The sequence below is a fragment of the Notamacropus eugenii genome, chromosome 1, assembly GCF_028372415.1.
Source record: "Notamacropus eugenii isolate mMacEug1 chromosome 1, mMacEug1.pri_v2, whole genome shotgun sequence".
NCBI lineage: Eukaryota > Metazoa > Chordata > Mammalia > Diprotodontia > Macropodidae > Notamacropus > Notamacropus eugenii.
In genome coordinates, this window is record NC_092872.1 from 351,982,622 (window position 1) to 352,005,134 (window position 22,513).

General features: G+C 40.2%; 1 protein-coding gene across 2 annotated transcripts in view; it reads right to left on the bottom strand.

Moving 5' to 3' along the window:
* Window positions 1–22,513, bottom strand: part of DYNC1H1 (dynein cytoplasmic 1 heavy chain 1) — a 95,814-nt gene that overhangs the window by 9,423 nt on the left and 63,878 nt on the right. The window contains exons 49-69 of one of the 2 annotated variants that reach the window (XM_072630203.1): window positions 20,829–21,002; window positions 20,591–20,710; window positions 20,349–20,469; window positions 18,329–18,524; window positions 17,513–17,630; window positions 17,187–17,402; window positions 16,661–16,873; window positions 16,384–16,511; window positions 14,055–14,208; window positions 13,319–13,465; window positions 13,070–13,220; window positions 11,122–11,375; window positions 8,531–8,665; window positions 8,304–8,398; window positions 7,762–7,936; window positions 7,481–7,556; window positions 4,090–4,250; window positions 2,956–3,067; window positions 2,804–2,864; window positions 2,582–2,705; window positions 2,300–2,413 (exon numbers count right to left, since the gene is read on the bottom strand). In XM_072630203.1, the coding sequence (XP_072486304.1) occupies window positions 2,300–2,413; window positions 2,582–2,705; window positions 2,804–2,864; window positions 2,956–3,067; window positions 4,090–4,250; window positions 7,481–7,556; window positions 7,762–7,936; window positions 8,304–8,398; window positions 8,531–8,665; window positions 11,122–11,375; window positions 13,070–13,220; window positions 13,319–13,465; window positions 14,055–14,208; window positions 16,384–16,511; window positions 16,661–16,873; window positions 17,187–17,402; window positions 17,513–17,630; window positions 18,329–18,524; window positions 20,349–20,469; window positions 20,591–20,710; window positions 20,829–21,002 (3,045 nt within the window). Of the gene's footprint in view, window positions 1–2,299; window positions 2,414–2,581; window positions 2,706–2,803; window positions 2,865–2,955; window positions 3,068–4,089; window positions 4,251–7,480; window positions 7,557–7,761; window positions 7,937–8,303; window positions 8,399–8,530; window positions 8,666–11,121; window positions 11,376–13,069; window positions 13,221–13,318; window positions 13,466–14,054; window positions 14,209–16,383; window positions 16,512–16,660; window positions 16,874–17,186; window positions 17,403–17,512; window positions 17,631–17,793; window positions 17,990–18,328; window positions 18,525–20,348; window positions 20,470–20,590; window positions 20,711–20,828; window positions 21,003–22,513 lie in introns of both variants that reach the window. The other variant, XM_072630202.1, reaches the window with a different exon arrangement.

Genomic DNA, 22,513 nt, shown 5'->3' on the forward strand with positions numbered 1-22,513 from the left:
CATAAAAATCCTTCAGTTACTTGGTAAAGAAAACGAGCATGTATTTCTGCCAAATTTTCCCCTCTCTAGGCTAAATATTTTCCAGCTCCTTTAACTAGCCCTCATAAAACAGCTTAGGTGGCAGTAAACAGAGTGCTAGACATGGAATCAGGAAGACTTAGTCTCAAATCTAGCTGCAGACACTTAGTAGCTGGATATCCCTGGGTAGGTCACTTAACCTCTGTCTGCCTCAGTTCTCTCACCTGTAAAATGGGGATAATGGCAACACCTACCTCCCAGGGTTGTTGCAAAGATAAAATATTTACAAAGCACCCTGCAAACTTTAACACCCTATGTGAATGTTAATATTACTAAAAGGCAGTTTCAAGTACTTTAGCCATCCTAATTACCCTCCTTTGGATCCACTCAAATTTTGCAATGTCCCTCTAAGATGTGGTGGCCATGGGATACCATGGCAGAGTACAGCAGGATTATAGCATCATCTCACTCACTCAGGACACTATGCTTCTCATCATTCCACTGCTGTACTTCTAAAAAACCAGGATACGTCCAATGACACAGCTAGGAACCTGGTCACTAATGACAGGAGAATACAGAAGCGTACAGAAGGCATGATGATGTGTCTGAAGTTAGTGGAAAAGAGGATTTATGGATAGAGGATGAGCCTCAGGACCAAGAAGGCCTGGATTCCATTCCCCTCTCTGCCACAGACTGGCTAAATGACCATGGGCAAATCATCTAATCATTCAGTGCTCTAGGAAACTTTCTAAGACTGTAAGTTGCAGAGAAAGTGCCTACTTGGCCTGGTAGGGGTGGGGGTCTGCCTTGACTATTCTAATGAAATCTGCGGCCCAGCTCTGTACTCATACCCTATGGGATGAAAACAATACTAATAAATTAACTAAGAAACTGACCACTGAGGCCACTTATCTCCTTTCCTTTAAAATCCTAATATAATGATAATTACTGACTTATTAACACAACTGGATTTTACCATTCATCTGGGTTGAATGTTTAACAATGTACAAGTGGCCAAAATAAACGTGGGAGTTTGCTTTTCCAGGAAATATCTAGTGATCAATGTCCTGTGAAATCCTTAGAAAGCACGTCTCTCATCCAGTGGAGCGTACTGCTGTGTCATAGCTAGCAACCGCGTTCTCTCTGAACAAGATGAGAAGGACCAGGGCTTCCCAGATGTTGAAGGAGGCTCCCTGCCATTCAGGAATTTCTGTGTCATGATTCAGCTTCTCATCCAGCTGTGCTCATCACTCCTCAGGGAGGAGATACTGACACTCGACAAAGTGCCCCTGCCACCTGAGATTAACTCCTTGTTTCTTCAAAGTACAAGTAAAATATACAGAGCAGTGTATGTACACAGCACAGGTGTGTATGCACACATATATACAAGAATGCCTGCATGGCTAATTTTAGGAGAGATCCACTTCAGGGGCATTAATTCTCTACGGCCATGTGACTTCTCCTATCTTTCTCAATGAGAGCATAGGCTTGTTCTGATCATCTCTGAACCTTCAAACACCCCATCCAGATAACACTGCGGTGCCCATGTCTGCTGGTGCCATGGTTACTTTTGTGGACTGAGAAGTAGAAAAAAGGAAACTGAAAATGGGAGAACTGAGTGTTGAGGGTCTCCTACCAGTCAGGTACTAGTTCTCTGCCACAAAGATATCTTTGCCACACTCCCTGAAATGACTTTCTTCGCTTTGTTATACTGCCTGAAATGTTACCAATTAGAGAGTCCTGGAATTATCAGTCCTGTCACACATTAATGTGAATTAAGTCACTAAGATTACTTCACCTTAATGAAGAATCTATCTAGACATTTTATTTGGGTGGAGAGGAGAGAGGATTCTGGAACATTAAATTTTAGTAGCTGGATGCTATAGGAAGTGGGAGAAGCAGATGGTATTTAAGAAATTTGCCTGTTAACTAAGGTTGGTGCTTTATTCAAGAAAAGGGGCAAGAAACTTTTCATCCTCTTTCCACTGCAAAAATCCTCTCCCTCCAGGACTGACGAGTCAGGCTGAGATCATTAATTCTACAGTTTGGCTATACTGTGGTTTTAAGTAGGCTGCAATAAGGGGCTCATCATCAACTACAGATAGCACTTTTTGTGCGGAGAATAACTGACTTAAGGAAGGAACTCTGGGTACTCAACTTGCTCCTAAGTTGGGGATGGCCTGTAGTTTAAAGGCTCACGGTGGGAGACAGGGAGATATGTCAATAAACGTTTACCTTTGGAATCGGCACCGAAAAGAGTAGTAGTGTGCACTATATGTACCTTGCATATTCTTGACACAGGGATACTGCTGAAGGTCCTCAGCATGTTGGCTTTTACACCGGGAGGAGGCTCAAACACAAAGATGCGTCCAGCACGAAGCAAGTTCACAGGCACCTGAGGAGAAATGTGACCCCTCTATCAACTCTCATGTTTCCTCGTGTATGACTCAATGACGGCAGTGAAAGTTCAGTGCACACACCCGAGAAACCCCAAACCTCGGTGTGTGCTCTATTAAGCTAGCATTGAAGAAAAGCACACTGCGGCAGGATTTTCACTCTTTACCTTAGGATTAATCTCCATTGTGAGGAAGAGTCTGAAGCAAGCATGGGGCTGCAGAGAATGGAGCTTTTTCTCCAGTTGCATCAGCCATCCTGGGGCCAGATGGACATTTTTCAGCATCACCCATCTAGAGAAAGCAAGCGGACGCATTCCATCACACTTTACACCATGACCCACAGTGTTTGAACCCTGAGATTTTCACTGGGGGAAAAAAATAAAACCTACCTGCCAGACTTGACTGCTGTGTTAATCGCCTTATCTGCTTGATTAAAGCCTTCAGCAGAGCCTACAGAGAGAAAAAAATGGAAGGTTACACTTAGCTTTCGGTCCCCAAGATGCAGTGCTAGGGCTTCTTGAGCAGAGTCAAGCATCCTCACCAATTGCAATGGATGTGATCTGTGTGTTCTGTTCAGCTGCAAGATCTTCCACATGTCCACTGGCATCATAACCAGGCACAGAACACATCAGGACAGGGGTGTTTGGCTTTACCTATAAAGACATATATTCAGTATTAAAAATCTGGATAAAATCAGAAACTGCACCTATCTTTCCATATATCCTCAAACGCATGGGGGCAGAAGAAGAAAGAGAATACTGTGAGCAAGAATATATAATTATTCTTTCTTCACTGGAAATTAAAGGGCTATCACAATGAGACCCTACAGGATTCACAAAAGGCCTCTGGGGATCACCTCAGCTGCTAGACTTACTCAGAATGCAAAGAGGCCAAACACACAAAGTCAAAGAAGCACTGAATGGGGCTGGAAAGGAACTTCAGGACGTCTCTTAGTCTGACCCAGAAGCCCCCATTTCCCCTCTTCCTCCAGCCTCTGCTTGGAGTCTCCTGTGATGAGGAGCTCCCTCTCTGTCCTGAGGCAGCCCCTGCCAGTGTTGGACAGAGCTACCTGGGAATGAAATGTGCCTCCCTGCTTCCACTAACAGGCCCCAGTTATAGAAGTAACAACTTATTACTGTCTGCACTCCCCCTTAAGTCTTCTCATCTCCATCTTCAATGGATCTTTCTCATAAAGGCTTAAGTTCCCTCACAATCCTAGCCACTCTACTCTGGATGGATGCTAGGCTTTCCAAGTCCTTCACATGCCCAGAATTGAATAAAAGGCAGAGCCGGGAGGGACGATAACCCAGTCACTCCATTTGTGCTGCTGTTCAGCCGCCCCATCTGGAACTTTCTTGACAAAAATACTGGAGTGGTTTTGCCATTTCCCTCTGCAGCTTATTTCACAGATGAGGAAGCCAAGGCAAAGAGAGGAAAATGACTTGCCCAGGGTCACACAGCTAGTAGAGGCTGGATTTGAACTCAGGTAGATGAATCTTCCTGACTCTATTCTGTGCACTATAGCGACACCTCGATGCCCCACTCTATATACTAATTCTAATGTGTTTCACAGGTTGCATTGCTGTCCAAATGAGAGAAAACTACTGTCTGAATTGAGAGTAGGATAAAATGCTGCTTCCTAATGTTTGCATTTTATAAACCTGGTTTGGGTTACCTCAGTATCCACAATGTGTGTCAGATCTAATGGCTGTTCCATGATGGACATGAAAGATTCACCGAGATTTGTGGAAACAAACATATGAGCCATGGCTAGGAGTCGATCAGGGCGGAAAGCCTGGATCAGCAGCAGGCGGTGAATGGCTTGACCAATGGGTGCTGAAATGAAGAAGGGTCATTACAAGAATGCAAAAGCACCAATAGCTCAATTTAATTCAATATATAAGGAATCTGCTTTCCTACAGGTTTCTCTTTTGTTTTTCACATTTAACAACAGAGCCTACTTGACTCAGAATAGAAGTTTGGACCTTTTTTCTTTCACTGCTGTTAAAATATCACAGAATCTCAAAGATGGAGGGGACCTAAAAGGAAGCCGAGTCCAGTGAGAACTTTACCAAGAACCCTAGGCAGGTGCTGGCAGATGTCTGGTATGAGGTGGCCCATCCCACCTCTGCTAAATCCATCTCCACAACATCCAGCCACTGATCTTTGCTGGCCAGTCAGAACTAATCGACTCCTTTTTTACCTAAGTCTTTCAAATCCTTGAAGACAGTTCCCCTGCCCCAACACTGCCCCTGCTCCCTACCTCCCAGTGTGTTCTCTTCTCCGAGATACATACTCTTTAAATTTCTTTGACTGATGCTTATGTGGCACAATCATCAAGCTAGGCCCTGTACCTTCTAGGCTGCCTCTTCTAGATTCCCTACAGTATATTAATGTTCTTCTTAAAATGCGGCCCCTAGGATTTTAGGATGTACCTAAACACCGAGGTACATTTTGACTCAAGAGGAGTAAAGCGGCAGTCTTGGCTCTCTCATTTTAGCTACTGTTCCTTTTTTAGGGTAGCCTGAGGTTGCATTAGCTTTTCTGGGTTTCATATCACACATCTGACTCCAAATCTCCTGATCTTTTCAAACAAAAGCTATCCATGAATGCCCACCACACTTTATCATTGCAAAGCTAATTTCCTTAAATGCAAGTTGTCCCTATTATGTTTCATCTTCTTCAATTCTGTTAGTGGATGTAATTTTAGAATCTGACATGTCTTAACAAACTGAGAGCTCTCCATCCTGGTCTTGTTGTCAGCTGCAAATCTGAAAAGTCTGCCTTTCACCCGAGCTGCTGGCCTCGTGTCATTTACATTCTGTGACAAGGACAGGCCCAGGGGCAGTCCGCTAGAGACTTCCCTCCAGAATGACGTAAACCATTAACAACTACTCTGGGAAAGCCAAGCATCTTTTCTGACTCCAGATAACAGCACTACGATTGAGCCCGCAGACTCCATTTTTCTCACTAATCCTTCAGATAGTAGATTATCTATTTGAATGAAAGATTGAAAATTTCCTAAAATCTAGTTTAACTTTCATAACCACAGCATTCCTATGTCCTCTCTTCTCATTTAATGACACTGCCACAAAAGGGAAAGTCTGGTGATGTGGCTTGTTCGTAACGAAGCCCGGCCAGCCCTCTGGGATCAGCTTCCTGTTCCGATGCTCACTAATCATTCATAATATTGTCCACAATTTTTCCAGTAAGAGAAATAAAATTCAAGTGACAAGAGAGAGAAAATGATAAACACTGAAGAGACTATGAGAAAACCGGCACATTAATGCACATTCATGATGGAGCCAGGAATGGGTCCAGCCATTCTGGACAACAAGTTGGAACTGCTTGAACCAATGCACACCCCTTGGATGCGGGGATACTAATACTAGGACAACATACTCCAAAAAAGGTCAAAGAGAGGGAAATGACCTAGTGCAGGGGTGTGGCCTCAAGGCCATATGTAGCCCTCTAGGTCCTTAAGTGTGGCCCTTTGACGGAACTCAAACTTTCAGATTCAAAGGGCTGCACTTGAGGACCTAAGTGGCCACATGTGGCCTTGAGGCCATGGGTTTCCCTCCCCTGACCTGGATGTATGCCGATATTTGTAGCAGTTCTTTTTTGTGGTGGCAAAAACCTGTCACCTTACAAGGTGACTGTCAAACTGAAGAATGGCTGAATACATGATGGCATGTGAATGTTAAGAAACACTATTATGCTATAAGAAATGATGGACCCTGTTTCAGAAACACCTGAGAAGATCTGTACAAACTGATGCTGAGTGAAATAAGCAGGAGCTAGAGAACAATTTCTAGGGCACCTAAACTGTAAAAACAAACAACTTAAAAAGGCTTAATAAGCACTCTTATAATGCAATGACTAACCACTATTCCAGAGGATCCAGGATGAAACATACTACCTATCTGACAGATGGACGTGGTGCAGTTTGAGCCAAATATTTTTTGGACATGGCCGATGTGGGAATTTTTCTCAACGTGATTTGCTCTTCCTTCCAAACCACTTTATATCAAACTTTGTATTTATGCCATATGCATATGTACTTATTTCCCCCCATCAGAATGTAAGCTCTGTGAGAGCAGAGATGATTTCATTCTTTGTATTTCGCACACAGGAGATGCTTAAAAAATGCTTATTGATTAACAAACGTATTTAGGAAGTTCTCTGTTGCACTCTAGATGTAAGTTTTGGGGCTTCCTCCTGTTACTATCAGGTTAACAAAGAGCTATCACCACTAGGGAGCCAACTTGAATGCTAACCCCTTCGTCTTCTGGCCTTTACTCAGTAACCTCATGGTAGCTGTCAATCCACCATTCTTTAGAGCACAAGTAGCAGCTTCCTCCTGAGATGGTCCAACGCCCTCCTTCTTCAAGAACATCCTAACTGCCACTATCTCTAAGCATTCCCTGGTCCTTTTCCCTCTCCTGTGTGTCATATAAGGTCAGGATTTCTCACTGCTTCCCAGAATCCTTTCTTAAACCCCATTTGTTTTCAATGAATCCTTCCTACTGTTCTTTAAGGACACTCACATTTCTCTGACAACACAAGAAGAGCCTCTTTACTATGAAACCAGATCATAGTTACTAGGCCCAGGCAGAAAGGAAACATCTCATGCATGCTGAGGGGTTATGGCAAACTTCCACTTGCTCTTTAAGTGTACTGGAAATGAAATCCTGAGACCTCTGTCTTACTTGATAGTAGCTCTTGGGGTCACCGCTGCTCCCCTGCAAAACTGCTAGAGCAAAACTCCATGGAGCTGACAGCCCCTTTATCCTGAGAGCACATTGACAGGTATAATCTATAAAATTTAAAGTTCCCACACTGCTGATTCTTTGATAGCTAATACGCCAAAGAATTTGGCACTCGCTACTTGCTCTTGCCTGGGAAATTTACACAACTGTTCCTTGTTTGCCAACTTCAATTTCTTGAGATGTCTCTTCAAGAAACAAGATGAAACTTGATCAAAAAACCAAGACAACTATAGTCTAGGGATTAATCCTCAATGAATTATGATTACAAAAGGAAAAAAAACATAGGCCTAAACTCACTTGCAGGCTTTTCTTCACTCCAGAGGTAGGGCACAGTCTGCTCTGGGGAGCTGCTGTCTAACCAAATGCAGAATTGCTGTAATGGAAACATTGAACACATTACCATTATGCAAAGAAAGAACATTAAAAAGCAATAAGCTATTTTAAAGTTCACATACTGAAAGCCTGAGTCAAGATTTCACAAGTACAATTCATGTTGTTTTACAGGCACAATTCCTTATGTCCAGTTTTCTGGGACAAGGCCAGGCTTCTTCATAATAACAGTTAATTAAAGCACTTACCTCATCTGCTTGGACTTTTCCAACTAGATCTTTAAATGCAGGAAGGTAGCTCAGTCTCATCATTGCTTCCGTCTGTTCTACAGTCAATCCATTAATTTTGGGAACAACACCCGTGCTAAGGACGATTTCTTTGCCTCTCAAGAAATGCTGGAATTCAGCATCATACGTAGGTTCCCTGTGCATGAAACACCTCTTTAACTCAGGTTTCTTATTTTTACATTCATTATCATTAAAAGTAACAGTACCAAAAGACCACTTGGTCATGGAATAAATAAAATTACAGCAGAAATTTAACAAATTAACTTAGGAAAAACACAAAGTTATTTCCTCTTGTTTCTACTTCTGTAATCATTTGTAAAACACACATTCTAATTGTTCTTCTTCACAAAGGCCTTGAGCTTTCAGCCACCTTTTCAACCACATAATGCATGGGGTTAAGTACACAGCAGGTTTTCACTAAGTACTGGTTAAATAAATGAAAACATGATGATTAGTTCTTTGCCCAATGGTGAATTTGAGGAAGGAAAAATAAATAAATTTACCCAACAGTGCCCTTTAGTTTAATTCTTGCTAAAAGCATCGCAAAGGTGATATGATCTTGATGAAGCATGCCTCTGGCCACTCTGTTAAAAGCCACCTGTTGACAGAAGGAACAGATGTTGATGATCTCAAAGAAAAATCACTGAATCAGTTATTTACACTGGAGTAAACACATTTTATAAGAAACCTATAAATATTTTTCATGGAAAATCGGCAATTTGTCTTTTACCTGGAAGAGATCCTTGGTAATGATTGAGAGCCGCTGAGTGTGATCAGTAATGCTCTTCAAGTTTGGATTCTCATATAAAACATTGTGATAAATATCCAGGAAAAACTGAAGGGAATATTGATATAAGAAGTGTATCTGAAAAGAAATAATTTAGCCAAAGTTAGACTGTCCAAATCTACACACAAAAGTGAAACAAATAATTAGAAAGTTTAAAAAAATCCACCTAATTCTGAATTAGAATTTCTCTCAAGTGACTATGTTTCCTTTCTCTACTTTCCAAATAACCGTGAAAACACAGCAGAAACCAAAAAAACTTTTCCTGACGCTGGAGCTGGTCACCAGCAAATTAGTCCATGAAGATATAAGTCTCAGAAATTTTGCTGCAGTACTTACACTTAATATCATAATAAGCTTAAAATGGATATACAACCCAAGTATTCAAAGTCACATCATTTAAAAAAAATTAGAAGAGAACCAGAAGAAAACCTTTTGTAGACATAGCTAAGGGGGAGTGCTCATAAACAAAGGACAGAGGTGTTCATAAAAGATAAAATCATTTCAATTACATAAAATTGAAAGGCTTTTGCATATGCAAACTATATGCATATACACAGACAACTAGGATAAGAAGGGAAGCTGCTCAATGGAAGAAACTTTTTGCAGTATATATCTCTTATGTACATCTAATATACAAGATATAAAGGTATACAAGTGTATGTGTGTAATGGCAAAGCCATTTTATAATTGTGTTCATCCTTCGTTGCTGAAGACCATGCCATCAGAAAAATGATGACATGACTTGCACTTAACTTTGTTTTGAGTGAGGGAGGGCTGTGCAGGTCACCAGCCTCACTACTCCTCCAGAGCCATTTGAATCCAGTGACCAGATATTTATCAGGATGACTGGAGATGACCCAGGATGCACTGGGAGACCTTGGGCCCTTTAGGCCAAGGACTTTGCAGGTACTCACTTAGGATGAGGCAATGGCTATTCATTGAATAGGCCTGCTTAAGAAGTAGCCAGGGGTTAGCCCCTTTAATGAGGCAAAGAAAATGAAGACATCAGGCTGGGAGGGAAACAGCAACAGTTACTATTGATAATCACTTTGAAGGCAGGAGGGTCCAGAAGACAGCAGTAGGTTTAAGGTTTTGGGAAAGGAAAGGAAAAATGAAAGGAAAGGGGAAAGGAAAGATAAAGGAATCTAGCCAGTAAAACCCATGTTAACTGGTACGTTTTATAACAGATAAGTCGTCAAAGCACATAAATAACCAGTTCTCAAGTTTTTGCTAAGTTTTCTACTATCACTTCCCGAATTCTCTAAAGGTAGGATAATTTTATTTCTAATTCTCTATGATGATGCTTCAGACCTACAATAATGCTAGTGACTAATGTGAACCATAAATCTAACTTGAATATTATCTTAACGCCTCATCCATCCTTAAAAAAAACCTTCATTAGACTCCTCTCTCTAGGCTACCTTCCTATATATCCTGCATTTCTCAGCCAAATTCCTGGAAAAAAAAAAATCTCTCTGTGCTTGCTGCCTCTACATTCCCTTCTCTCACTTACTCCTCAACCTTTTCTAATGTGGTGGTTTCTAACCTCACTGCTCAAGTGGAACAGCTCTCTCCTTCTAAACTTCCTTATTTTTTCCAAGGGACTAGCATTCTTCCACCTCCATGTTAACAACTTCAGAAGTATGCACCACTCTCCACTCTCTCTCACTCCACAAAGCAGCTGATAATTCTCTCCAGAATCACTTGCATCTGTCCCATGGTCCTTGGCCACATGGCCGCCACCTTAGTTCAATCCTTTAAAGCTCCCCGCACCTCCCTGATCCAGCCTACTGCAAAAGCCTCCCTTGCCTCAAGTCTCTCTCCAGTCCAATCTATCCTCCACAGTGCTGCCAAAGTAATTTCCTTAAGGGCAGACAGGGCCACACTGCTTCCCTACTTCATAAAATCCAGTGCTCCCCTACTATTTCTAAGATCAAATATAAACTTGTTTGACTCGTAAAACCTTTCATAACTAGCCCCAAGTCCCATCATACACCATTCACCTTCCTATAATATAGATGCTTCAGTCAAAGTGGCCTCTCTCTTCTTCTGGCCATCCTCTATATCTGAACTGCAGGCTCTCCTCACCTCTGCTTCAGAAAATCCCTCACTTCCTTCAAGACATGGCTCAAGGACCATTCCTTCTCCACAACGCCTTTCCAGTGTTATTCCTCTCTAACTACCTCATACTAATCTACCATATATTTCTATTCTATTCCTATTGTACATCCTTATACATAACTGTAAATACCATCTCCCCAAGAGTGGGAATTGGTTGTTGTTTTTTTTGTCTTTGTATTTCCAGCTCTAAGCACAGTGCCTGATACACATCAGGAGCTTAAAAACACTTGATCATTAAATGACGTGTCATTTGGCATAAAAGGTTAAACATACAGCCAGCCAAACCAAGCTTGGAAAAGCAATAAACTTTAAGATTTGAGCTCCACAGTAATGGTCTAAACTACATAAACTGAAATGATTAAAAAGCCAAAATTTGTTTAAGACCAAGGCTTAGTACTCTTAGTACTTTGTACCTGTTTCAGTGACTCCATAGTAAAGTAAATACTGCTACAGGCGGTAGAAAGTGGTAGATACTGCTGGGAAACAGTTTCAACTTCCTGCATGACGATGTCTGTTTCTTCTACTTTTCGAGTGACCTCTGCTGCCTCCTTCTTCAGATTCTCCAAGGTAGTAATAATGGTGTCATCATCTAAAATACGGCCCTTAACCTCATTAAGAGCTTGTAGCAGAGACTTTTCTAACTGGCGTAGACGCAACTGGAATTCACCTTTAAAAAACAAACAACGTTAGTTACAGTAGTGAAACCCAGTCTTTCACCAAACATTTACCTACTCTGTGCAAGAAGCTCAGGGTAGGCTTCACAGAGATGCTATTTGAAGAAAACCAAGTTCAAGAATTTATACTCTGATAGTCAATATAAGCCAATGAAGGTTTTTGGTTTTTTAAGCAGACGCTTTAGCACAGCCAGAGACTTGGACAATGCTATTAAAGATTAAAGAGGGGATTATTTGTAGGTAAGAAAATTATAATTGTAGTCTAAGTAAGAAAAAATGAAGATCTGAATTAGGGTGGCAAAGTGGAAGAATAAAGGGGACAAATGTGGCAAGACCATGGAGGTAGAATGGACAGAACTGACAAATGAGGTTGTAGGAGCTGAGAAGAATCAAAGATAATTCTGATGTTACAAGTGTTACCATCAACACAAGTACAGATGTTGGAGAAGGGATAGCTTTTCAGTTCTAGACCTCAAGTTTTTGAGGTCCCAAGCTGTAATATCTTTTCTGTATACAATATTAGGGTATCCTATTAGCCCAGGATGTCAGGGATAGGGAGAGGCATGTGGAACAACCACAGAACTGAGGAAGCATGTAAGGAAAAGTAATGGGAGGCCAAGCAGACTTGAAGACTAAGGTGAACTGAAATGATAGAAGACAAAGGGCAAGGGAAAGACAACATCTCCATAATTTAGCTGTCAACTCACAATACAGACCCAGGGAAAGGTCAAAGGCCTTTTAGCCACTGGCAAAAGAGCAACCATCAGCACACTTTCTGGCACTAAATACGATGGTTAATACTTATTGCCAAAAGGAAAGCAATCTTTCATGGCATATTTGCATTCATTTTCAGTCTATATTTACCACGTGGTAAAGAAGACTGCAGCTTCTTCAAAGGGAAACACAAACCTTCCCTGGGGGTCTACTCCTTCTCCAAGAGAGGCAACAATTAAGGATGAACTGAAGCATCCATTAATTTTCCATGACATATCCCACAGGACTCTTACACAGCATCTAACGGCTGCTTTGAAAGCATCAGTAAGTTATTACAGACCAAAGCCAACAAGCCCTGGGTGCAGGATTGTAATCTTACCTAACAGCCAAGTGGGTCATGCTCCAGAGACTGCCAAGTGTGTCTCCATGGCTGTACTCAACTGGGGAATTCTTAGAGGACAACTGTTAATATCCAGGTTAGAGCTCGCTATGAAAGTCAAGCCTAGTCAAGGAGAGAGGCAGCTGAAGGAACTATGAAGCCTGGCCCCCATTCCTTTGTCTCATAGAACATGACATCCACCATTTCTTCTGTCAAAGTTCAAGACCCTTACATACGTGTGACAGAACCTGGAATGCTGAACTTCCTCAACTTTCTGTTCTTGTTGTTCAGCTGTTTCATTCGTGTCTGACTCCTCATGACCCCATTTGGGGTTTCCTTGGCAAAGGCACTGGAGTGGTTTGCCATTTCCTTCTCCAGCTCATTTTACAAAAGAGGAACTGAGACAAACAGGATTAAGTGACTCGCCCAGGGTCACACAGCTAGTAAGTATGAGGTCAGATTTGAACTCAGGAAGAAGGTCTTCTACTCTACCCACCTAGCAGCCCCTCCTCAACCTTCTAACTTTCACCAAATAAACTTCTGTAAAATTTTCTCAGACTTCATTTTAGCTTACTATCAGATTTAGGCACAAACCTTGAAGTTTAAGGAGATCAGAACGTTTTTCATCCACATCAGGTCTCTCTGCTTTAAGAACCTCATTCAGACACTGGCTTTGCAAACTGCTTCGGGTTACTGTGAAGTTTACAAATGTCACACGGGAACAGAGGTCTGGCGGGAATTCAACCTATCAAAAGAGACAATGGAATACCATTCTGTCTTGTATTCACTGACAATACCCAAAAACTTGACACATTTTTATACGTGGTTTGTGTCCTTCCTTACTGTTGGGTCTCTGGTAGACAGGAAGATGACAAACGATGGAGACAAGTCAATGTCCTGATCGCCAAGGGTGATCAATACTCTTCCACCTGTTCTCCGGACTTCACGATTCAGCACTGGATTCAAAACTGGGTCATAGCTCTCCACATCCTAAACAAGAATGTAAGCTGAAGTACTGAATAAAACATCTTCCACAATTAGCATCAACTACATAATGACTTTAATGAATAAATGGATACTTTTAATAAACATCTACAGTTTAAATATCTGCAACCACTTAGTAACTGAGAACTTTTCCAATAGGTTTCAAATTAGGTTTTGCCACTGAACCTATAATGAGGTTTATTCTTGCACTATTTTTTGTAAAGTTATAATTTCTAAGTTCTATCTCCTCTATTCTACTGCTAAAGTTTCAGGGTTCTCAAATTATCAAGATGTCTTCATTCGTATATGGTTTTCTTTTGTCTTATCTCATAATTTCTAAAAATCAAATACGGGCCTAAAGCAGGGGTTCTGAACCTAGGATCCATGAACTTATATATATTTTGATAACAGCATTTCAAAATAATTGATTTCTCTTATAATCCTAGGTATTTTATTTTCAGCTTTTAAAAACATTACTCTGAAGAATCCACAGGTTTCACCAGACTTTCAAAGGGTATATGACACACACAAAAACCCTGGCCTCAAGGAATACACTTAGGAGAACAAATAAGTTTTGTGGAATTTAACTACACACCTGGACAAGAAGGGGGTTACCAAATCTCAGTGCACTTTCTAAATTCTTTCTGAAGGCATCATCCAAAAAGCTTGTTCGAGTAATTTTCCGATCTTTATACTCATTCATAATGAATTCTGTGGCTTGTCCAGAAGGATCAATGATCAATGGATATCTATAATCACATAATAAAGTGTTAGCTTAGCAAAAACAAACCCACTGAAGACAGGCAAAACAAGAATGTAGTAAATATTTATAAAAGGATTTGCACAAATTGATGCCAAGTTTTTGATGAATTGTGTCAATATCCATATTACTACCATTTAGACAAAAGAAAAAAAATGCTTCATAACGGTGTAACCCTATGGCTTTTGTTATAAGCAATGCCAAGTTTGCAAAGACCAAATACTAGAAGTATTGATTAAGTAGTAAAGTAGACCTCTGATCTTATCAATCAGGAATTCTCTCCAATGATGCAGATTGTGACCCATCTGTGCCTGCCCATTCTGTGCACTGATGTCCACTCTAAAGTCACTACAGGGAGCCTACTAATTGTGCCAAAAGCCATTCTCTCTCCCAGCATGCCACACACCAGGGCAGCACCTGAGGAATCTGACATCCATCTGTTGGTTTTGAGACTCAAGCAATAAGAGTTCTTAACATCTTCCAAGGAATCAAGGCTTATCTTGATATAGGAATGAGAGATACTTTGTTATAAAAGAATTCACAAGGTAGCACTTTGTTCTGCCTAGCAAATCAAGTATTTTTTCATAATAACAAAAAATAAGTACAGCGGCATCTTTTACGTTCTACATATGTAGACCTATGGTAAATCTCACTTGTGAAGAGGTTGTTGTTCTCTACTAATATCCTAATTGAGGATGTCCCTGATTTGCATATAGATTTATAGAACTGACATTAAATTTAAAACAAATCTAACATGAGATATAAATTCATTTGAAACATTACAACGGCCAAAAGTATTATAGTATTGAGGCCATCTAGTCACAAAACTGCTGCCTAAGTACATTACAAATTTATGTTATCAGCCCTCACTGCAAAAAGGCAAATCCATTTATTTCTCCTTAATAAGTCCTCCATTTAACTACTAACAGCTTTTCCAAACCATCTCTTCTCTTCCCAATCCCACCCCCCCACCTCCCGTCCCCTCCCTACAAGGTCCTCCACCCTCTCGGCTAACCATTCACTTTACTGAGAAAGTTGAAGACATTGCTGTGGGCTCCCTCTTCTCTTCTTTACTTCATCTCAAAACCCCTAGATATTATCCCCTACCATCTCCTCCTCTCCCCCAGTCTCTGATGGAGGCAGCCTTTCTCTTTCCTAAGGGCCAACCCTTCTGTAAATTCCCTTGATCCCATTTCCTTCTGCACGTTACCCTTACAAGAATTCCCACCCCCTTTCTCAAACTTCAAACTCTCCCTTTCTCCTGGGTCCTTTCCCAATGCCTTTGAATATGTCCAAGTCTGTCCTATCTTTTCAAATCCATGACATCTTTCACCTTCCTCCCCTTCTCTACCCACACAAATACCTTCCAATTCAGGCCCTTAACACCTTTCACCCAGACTATTGCCACCTCAGAGGTTTCTTTGTCATGAGTCTTTCCCCTTTCAAATCCATCCCTTACACTGTTGCCAAAGTCCTGATTTTCCATGAATGCAGATTTGGCCAAGTTGTTCCCTTACTCAATAAATGCCACCAACTCCCTACTGCCTCTAAAGCCAGATATAAACTTCACAGTGTGACCTTTAAAGCCCTTTCCAACCTATCTTTCCAGCTTCATTACACATCATTCTCCCTCCCCATTCACTATGGTTCTGCCAAACTGGCGTTATTACTCATTCTTGGCACTTCATCTTCTGTCTACCTTAGCAATGGTCACCCTACATGCCCGAGATGCATGGGACATCATGTTCCCTCTACCTCTTAGAATCACCCACTTCCTTCAACTACCACCTTCTACACAAAGCCATTCCTGATCTCCTTAGCTGTGAGAGCTTCCCCTCCCTAACTACATTTTATCTATTTTACAATTATCCTGTATGTATCACTATAAAGAGGAGGCCTTAAACACAAATTATATTTTGGTATCTAATCACCTTCATTCATCACTGCATCTAAATTCTGTTTTCTCTCATCCTAACACAACACTGGCCATTCTAGTCTTCTCTCCAGGTGAAACAATTTCAGTTCTTAGAACATCCCCAATGTTTATTCTCAGAGAAGAGAAGGGAGTTTGAAAATTCATGAACAGTGAGATTAAAAATTACCAAAACACAAACACTTCAGTTGTCCTTCAAAGGAATTAGGTTTGAGTTGCTTATAAGCATACCTATTAAACCGTTTGAGCATGATTGCATTTTCAGTGCACAAATCATCCGCAGGTAAGGAACTTGCTTGCCAGCGAAGCCGCTCATCAGCATTTGAAAGATATTCTGTCCTTGCAATATCTGTACGGAACTGAAATATTGAATCTTTGTTATTTTTTCTTCATCAAATCTCACCCGCTTTTGCACAAAACTCTCCAGTTGTCTTTGCAAAAGCTGACCAAATATTAAGTTTGTTTTTCTACTTTTAACCCCAGAATATAAGCCTTAGTGGATTTTTACCTGTATATTTGCTTGTTGTAAGTGATGGGACCAAGTAGTAAATAAGTTCTGACGCATCTGTTGGTCAAAATAGCCAGCATAAGCGATGAAGGCAGCGGACAACAGACAATCTCCTGCAATAGTTGACATTTGGTTTTTGAAAGTTTCACTTGTTTTCTCCCAGCGTTCTCGTTCAGCAGACAAACTCTTGAGAAGAGCAGTACTTCGGTTTACCTAAAGTTAAAGCATACAATTTAATTAAAACCATAGGCAGCATTTACAGCTGGGCTATTTATCCAAAAACAGTTAGAAGACATTCTTGATACCTAATGTTTCTACTCTCACAAAGTGCTAAGGAAGGCATTTAGAAAATCCTGCCCCACACAGCCTCAAACTGGTTTTAAAGCAGCACATATCAGGTGAAGTCATCCCTTTCCCCACCAAAATGAAAGTCTCACACATTAATCTCAAATACCATCTTGGAGCGTTTTTTTAACTTTGGAGAAATGGAACAAGAACCATTAAGGGTTAGCAAGTAAGACCTTACTTTCGCTTCCACAGCGGCGAGGTCTGCTTTAATCGCCTGGGCCTCAGAGATCAGCACAGCATATTCCTCCTTGTACCGCGCAATGCTAGCCTCCAAGTCCCGTATCATCTGTTCAACCTCATTAGCTTTCTGCTGGTTGTCTTTGGCATCATCTTCCAGTTTCTGCAACTCATTCCTCAAGGGTTCTACTCGCTTCAGCATGTCTGCATAGTTAAGCTGTCAGATACGCAAAGGTTGATCAATATTATAGGCATTTTAAGGTCTCTCCCAGTCACTAAATTTCACAAGTAAATGGTTCCAAGACTGGTTATTCCACAACTGATTACCTGTGCAATTGCCCATTTAACCATGGGGCCACAAGCCAAAGATGCTCTGTTTACAATTTCATAATTGTAACTTGGATTTGACATATAATTCTTCTTCATCTTTTCTCTTATGGCATCGCTGCAAAAGAATTGCACTCTTTAGTATAAATATAAGAGAAGAGTGGGTCAGCATCTCTTTGGGATTCATTTCTTCAAAGTATAAAAAGTTCTACTTCAAAGTCTCTACAATATTTCTATACATTACCCCAAATGACCACTAAAGACAAAACTAAAACCAATACCTTAGTTCTTCAATATTAAAGTTGACAATGCTGCTGATGAAATTATCTCTGAGAATAACTGGTCTGATCTTTTTCCAATCATTAGTTTCCTCACCCAACAGAAGACAGATTGACTCTAAAGCCAGTTTTACTGCAGCAGGAGGGTTGGCCATTGCTCTTACTTCAACAAGATGCTGCTTCCTTATAGAGCTCACAGCTATTTGTGGGGGATGAAAACAGCATTCAGCATGCAAGAGGTTAAGAAATAATAACACTACTGCTGGGAATGTCCGAAAGAAATTTCAGTTCTTAACTTACAAAAAATTTGCCTAAAAAGATACCCGCCTGATGAATCATGGTGTATTTTAGGGAACAACACCAAAGGCATATACCAAGCGGGTGATTATCATAAAGTTAATGAGGATTTCTGCTAAATATAAGAAATTCTACTGCCAACTTTAAATTCTTCTTTCCAGATAAAGACAACTATCTCCAAATATGTTACGAACAATTTCTTTCAATTCCCAGCAATAGCTCTGTACGTTCATTTAATCACCTGATCTCCTCAGCAGAAAAGTTTACAATAGTTGGTATGAAGTTTTCCCTCATAATGATGGAACGTATCTGTTTCCAGTCAGTGGTGCTTTCACCCAACAGCAGACAGATGGACTCTAGTGCCAGCTTCACCGCTGCAGGGGGATTTGCCATAGAGCGGACCTCTACCAGGTGTTGCTTCTTTATTGATTTTACAGCTAAAAGACAGCAGTCAAACGAGTTGGAGCAGAAGGAGTAGAGAAAGTATTGATTGGGGAGAGGGAGAAAGGAAGATCAAGTACAAACATAGTAAGATGAGAACAATAATCACAACCTGAAGCTTTGAACCTCCTCTAAAAATCCATGCAATGACTAAAAAGATCTGCGAGGCTGATGGAAGATTTCGTAGCCAGGCTAGGGCTTTAGCTCTTCTGAATTCCCATCACTAGAAAAGGAATTTAGTCATTCAGAATGCCAGCTAACTAGATTGAGTTACCAACATGAAGCACAATACTTTTGCAAAATTTACTGCAGCAAATTGACACACCAGATGGGCAGAACAGGTTACTTATCATTCACAATGACCACCCTAATGACATTTGAAAAGACTAATAACATAGTAAAACTCTCTTATTCACACAGGGAAACTATACAATATCTAAAATCTCTGTATGTTTCATTTTGCACTTTCCAGCCTAGTTTTCCCATTCATTCTCAGTAACTGAATCCTTGAAAAACAATCATAAAGAGAGTTTCACTATGCAAGATACCACCACCAAGGAATAAAAAATTACTTCTGGCAGGGAAAATCTTTACTACTAGTAATTGATTCATGCTTATAAAATAATTTCCTTATAGACAAACAAAAAACTAGAGAATTTTAAACAATGAAAGAAAAAAACAAAGTGGAAAAAGAGAGAGCCAAACACGATTTATAATTGATAGGAGCATATGAAATTTAAAATTTTAAAACAAAGGCCAAATCTTACATCAGCTGAACTGTGTAACTTCCTATCCTGAAATTCCACTAAAAGTTGTATTAAGGGTAGAATTAGATCTTATCCTGAATAAAATTAGCAATAAAAATTTAAATCAGTTTACCATATTTCCAAAGGTTGAGAAGCCACTGTCCCCAAAGAATCCATAAGGAAGTTACCATTACATAAGGCATTAGTTTTAAATGGAAGGCCCTAGAACCTGAGTTTTTTAACCTTAAAGAATGAGAAAACTATAAAAAACCAAGGTTTTATTATTAGAAACAATAAAACCTGATGGCAGGAAAAGGATGAAACAGAAAAAATTCTAAGACTGAAAATGAATTACAGAAGGGTCAGGGAGAGATACTGTCAATATAATTACTTTGCAGATGGAAGACAAATTTTGGCAGAGTAAAGGAGGGGAAGAAAAGTGAGAAGAAATGACTGCTGTCTCTACTTCAATTTCAAGTACTAACTTAGAGCCAGAATGCTTTAGTACTGGCTTCTGAAGTGGCATTATGTGTTTCAATACAATGGATGCATTAAGTACGATGCCATACAAATGAATGACCCAATCGGCTAAAACAAATAAACTCCAATCTCTAAATTAAAAAGGAGACTGAAGTATATATAACACTGTTTTTCGATTTCAATTTCAGAACTGGAAGAGAGATATTTTTAATTTAACTACTTCAACCTCTGGGCCTTGGTCAGCTCACCCTTAAACGTGAATGACTTGCCCAGATCCCTACACGGACTTAGTTGCAGAGCCAGGAGTAGATTCTAGATGTCACAACTGTTAACCTTCTGCTCTTTTCCCGACACCCTAATTGTATGTTCCTCATGAATTATGGACTATATTGTCTGAGATGAGGACAATGTTCCTCTTAAAGTCTTTCTTTTTAAAGATTTACCCATTTTGCTCTTAGAAAGGTACATAAAGCCAATCTCCCCTGCCAGTATGTGTCACCCTGCTGGGCATCACCTCAGAGATAACCAAGTTTGTCAGCCCTGATCTTGAAGGCTCTTTTCCTAGGAAGCTCAGCCTTCGCTGTCTTCACGTACCATTCTGTGCTTCAATGACAGCAGGCTCCACTTTATCAAGATCTTCCTTTACACTCATCTGTTTGTCAGCAATCACTTCCTGCTGCTTGTGCAGCTGTTCCTGAATTTCTTGGCTCATAACCTATAAAGAAACAGTGGTTTGGGAGTCACACACTGGCTGCTACTTAATTTATTCAGTATTTTTTAGGGAAAGAACAAAAAACTAGCTACTACAATTTAGGGAAATGAAACAACATAGCAACCTTTTTCTTTTCTGCTTCTTGCTGATCTTTCACCATCTTCTTCAGCTTGTCATTAGCAGCAGCGTTCTTGACTTCCAGCTCCTGGCTTTTTATCCTCAAGTCCCGACGTAGTTCCTCTACCTGTGATCACAGTGCACAGGTGTATAGTGTGGGGCTAGTGATTCCCCCCCGACCCACTTGGCTCCCTTCCCACCCTCCTTTCACTTCAAATTGAAAAAAACTATATTTTTTAAAATACCTGGTCAACAGTTTCTTTGATTTTTCTAAGGCCAACATTCAAATGCATCTGCTGCTCTTCTAGTTCACTGCGTTTTTCATTGAATAGATTAGCATAATGGTTGATGAAGTCTAAATAATGACGAGGTGTGATTGCCATAGTTCTGCCTCCTCGCTTTGCTAAACGAGCATTAGCCTTTAAAATGAAAGATATAAAGAGGACACCTAGTAAGCAGAATCAAATTCCAAAAGGAAAGTACTGAACAGGTTAAGAAGATTTTTTTGTTCAAAAGGGGCCACATGGCTAAAAATGGAGGCAAGGATAGGAAGTTGATCTAACTCTGTGAATCCAAGACTTGTCAGGGCACAGGATTCTATTACACAGATACCTACAGCAGAGATGGTGTTGCCCAGGCAGAGGACACACTGTTAAGAGAGTACTTGAAAGTGATATGTCCCAGAAAGGAAATTTATTTGCTGACTTTAAGGGAGAATTGGTGGATCTGATGACATTTCTCAAAAAAGCTTCCAATGGAATAAATGGGGGGCAGGATAGGATGGAGGGTAATATAGTTAGTCTTACACAATGTAACTATTATGGAATTCTTTTGCAAAACTACACATATAAAGCCTATATTGAATTGCTTGCCTTCTCAGTGAGGATAGGTGGAGAGGGAGGAAGGGAGAGAAGTTGGGACTCGAAGTTTTAGGAACGAATCTTAAGAATTGTTTTTGCATGCAACTGGAAAATAAGAAATACAGGCAATGAGGTATAGAAATCTATCTTGCCCTACAGGACAAGAGAGAAGATGGGGATAAGGGAAGAGTGTCATAGAAGGGAGGGCAGATTGGGGGAAGGGGTAATCAGAATGCACAGCATTTTGGGGTGGGGGAGGGGAAAGATGGGGAGAAAATTTGGAACTCAAAATTTTGTGGAAATGAATGTTGAAAACTAAAAATAAACAAACATTTAAAAAAAAGAAAAAAGCCTCCAATGAGAAAGAAATCTGCTGCCTTATGTAGGGTACTCATAAAAAACAAAAATTTAGAAATTTAAAATATGTCATGAGCTGAAACTTTCCACATGTGTTGTGTCCTATTAGCCCCTGAGAACAAAGACTGCCTCACTCTCCTATTTGGATCACCCACATTTAGCACAGAGCTTCGCACAGCACTAATACATACTTATCCATTCATCATAACTCTACCCGAGGAGTAAATTGATTTTACCGGCCAGAAACCTCTGATCATGAGTAACTGTTAAATATCTTGTTTAACACTCCTGATTTAAAGAATGACGCAAATTAGATGGGCTTGTATTTGTGAAGATGCTTTCTGTATTTTTAATATTGAAATTCTAATTGCACTAAGTCTTTTACTTTCAAAAGGAAATTAAGGTAATTTTTAGATAAGGGTGATGAAGTCCAATTTCTCAGCTGGAAATATTTATAAATATTATATGCATATATTACTTAATGGAGAGGACTTTAATTTTTCTGTATGACTTTTACATGTGATGAAAAGGAGTGGAGTGGGAAGGAGATAACTTGATGGTTAAAATTCTATGTACAAACAGCCAATGTCCCTTGACTTACCCAAAAGCAAGGAATGAAGCCACTCCATGAATTAAAATTAAATAGCATCTCAATTCTTAATTCCCTAATATTATACGTGGTCAAACAGCATGACTGCGATTCCCTACAATTA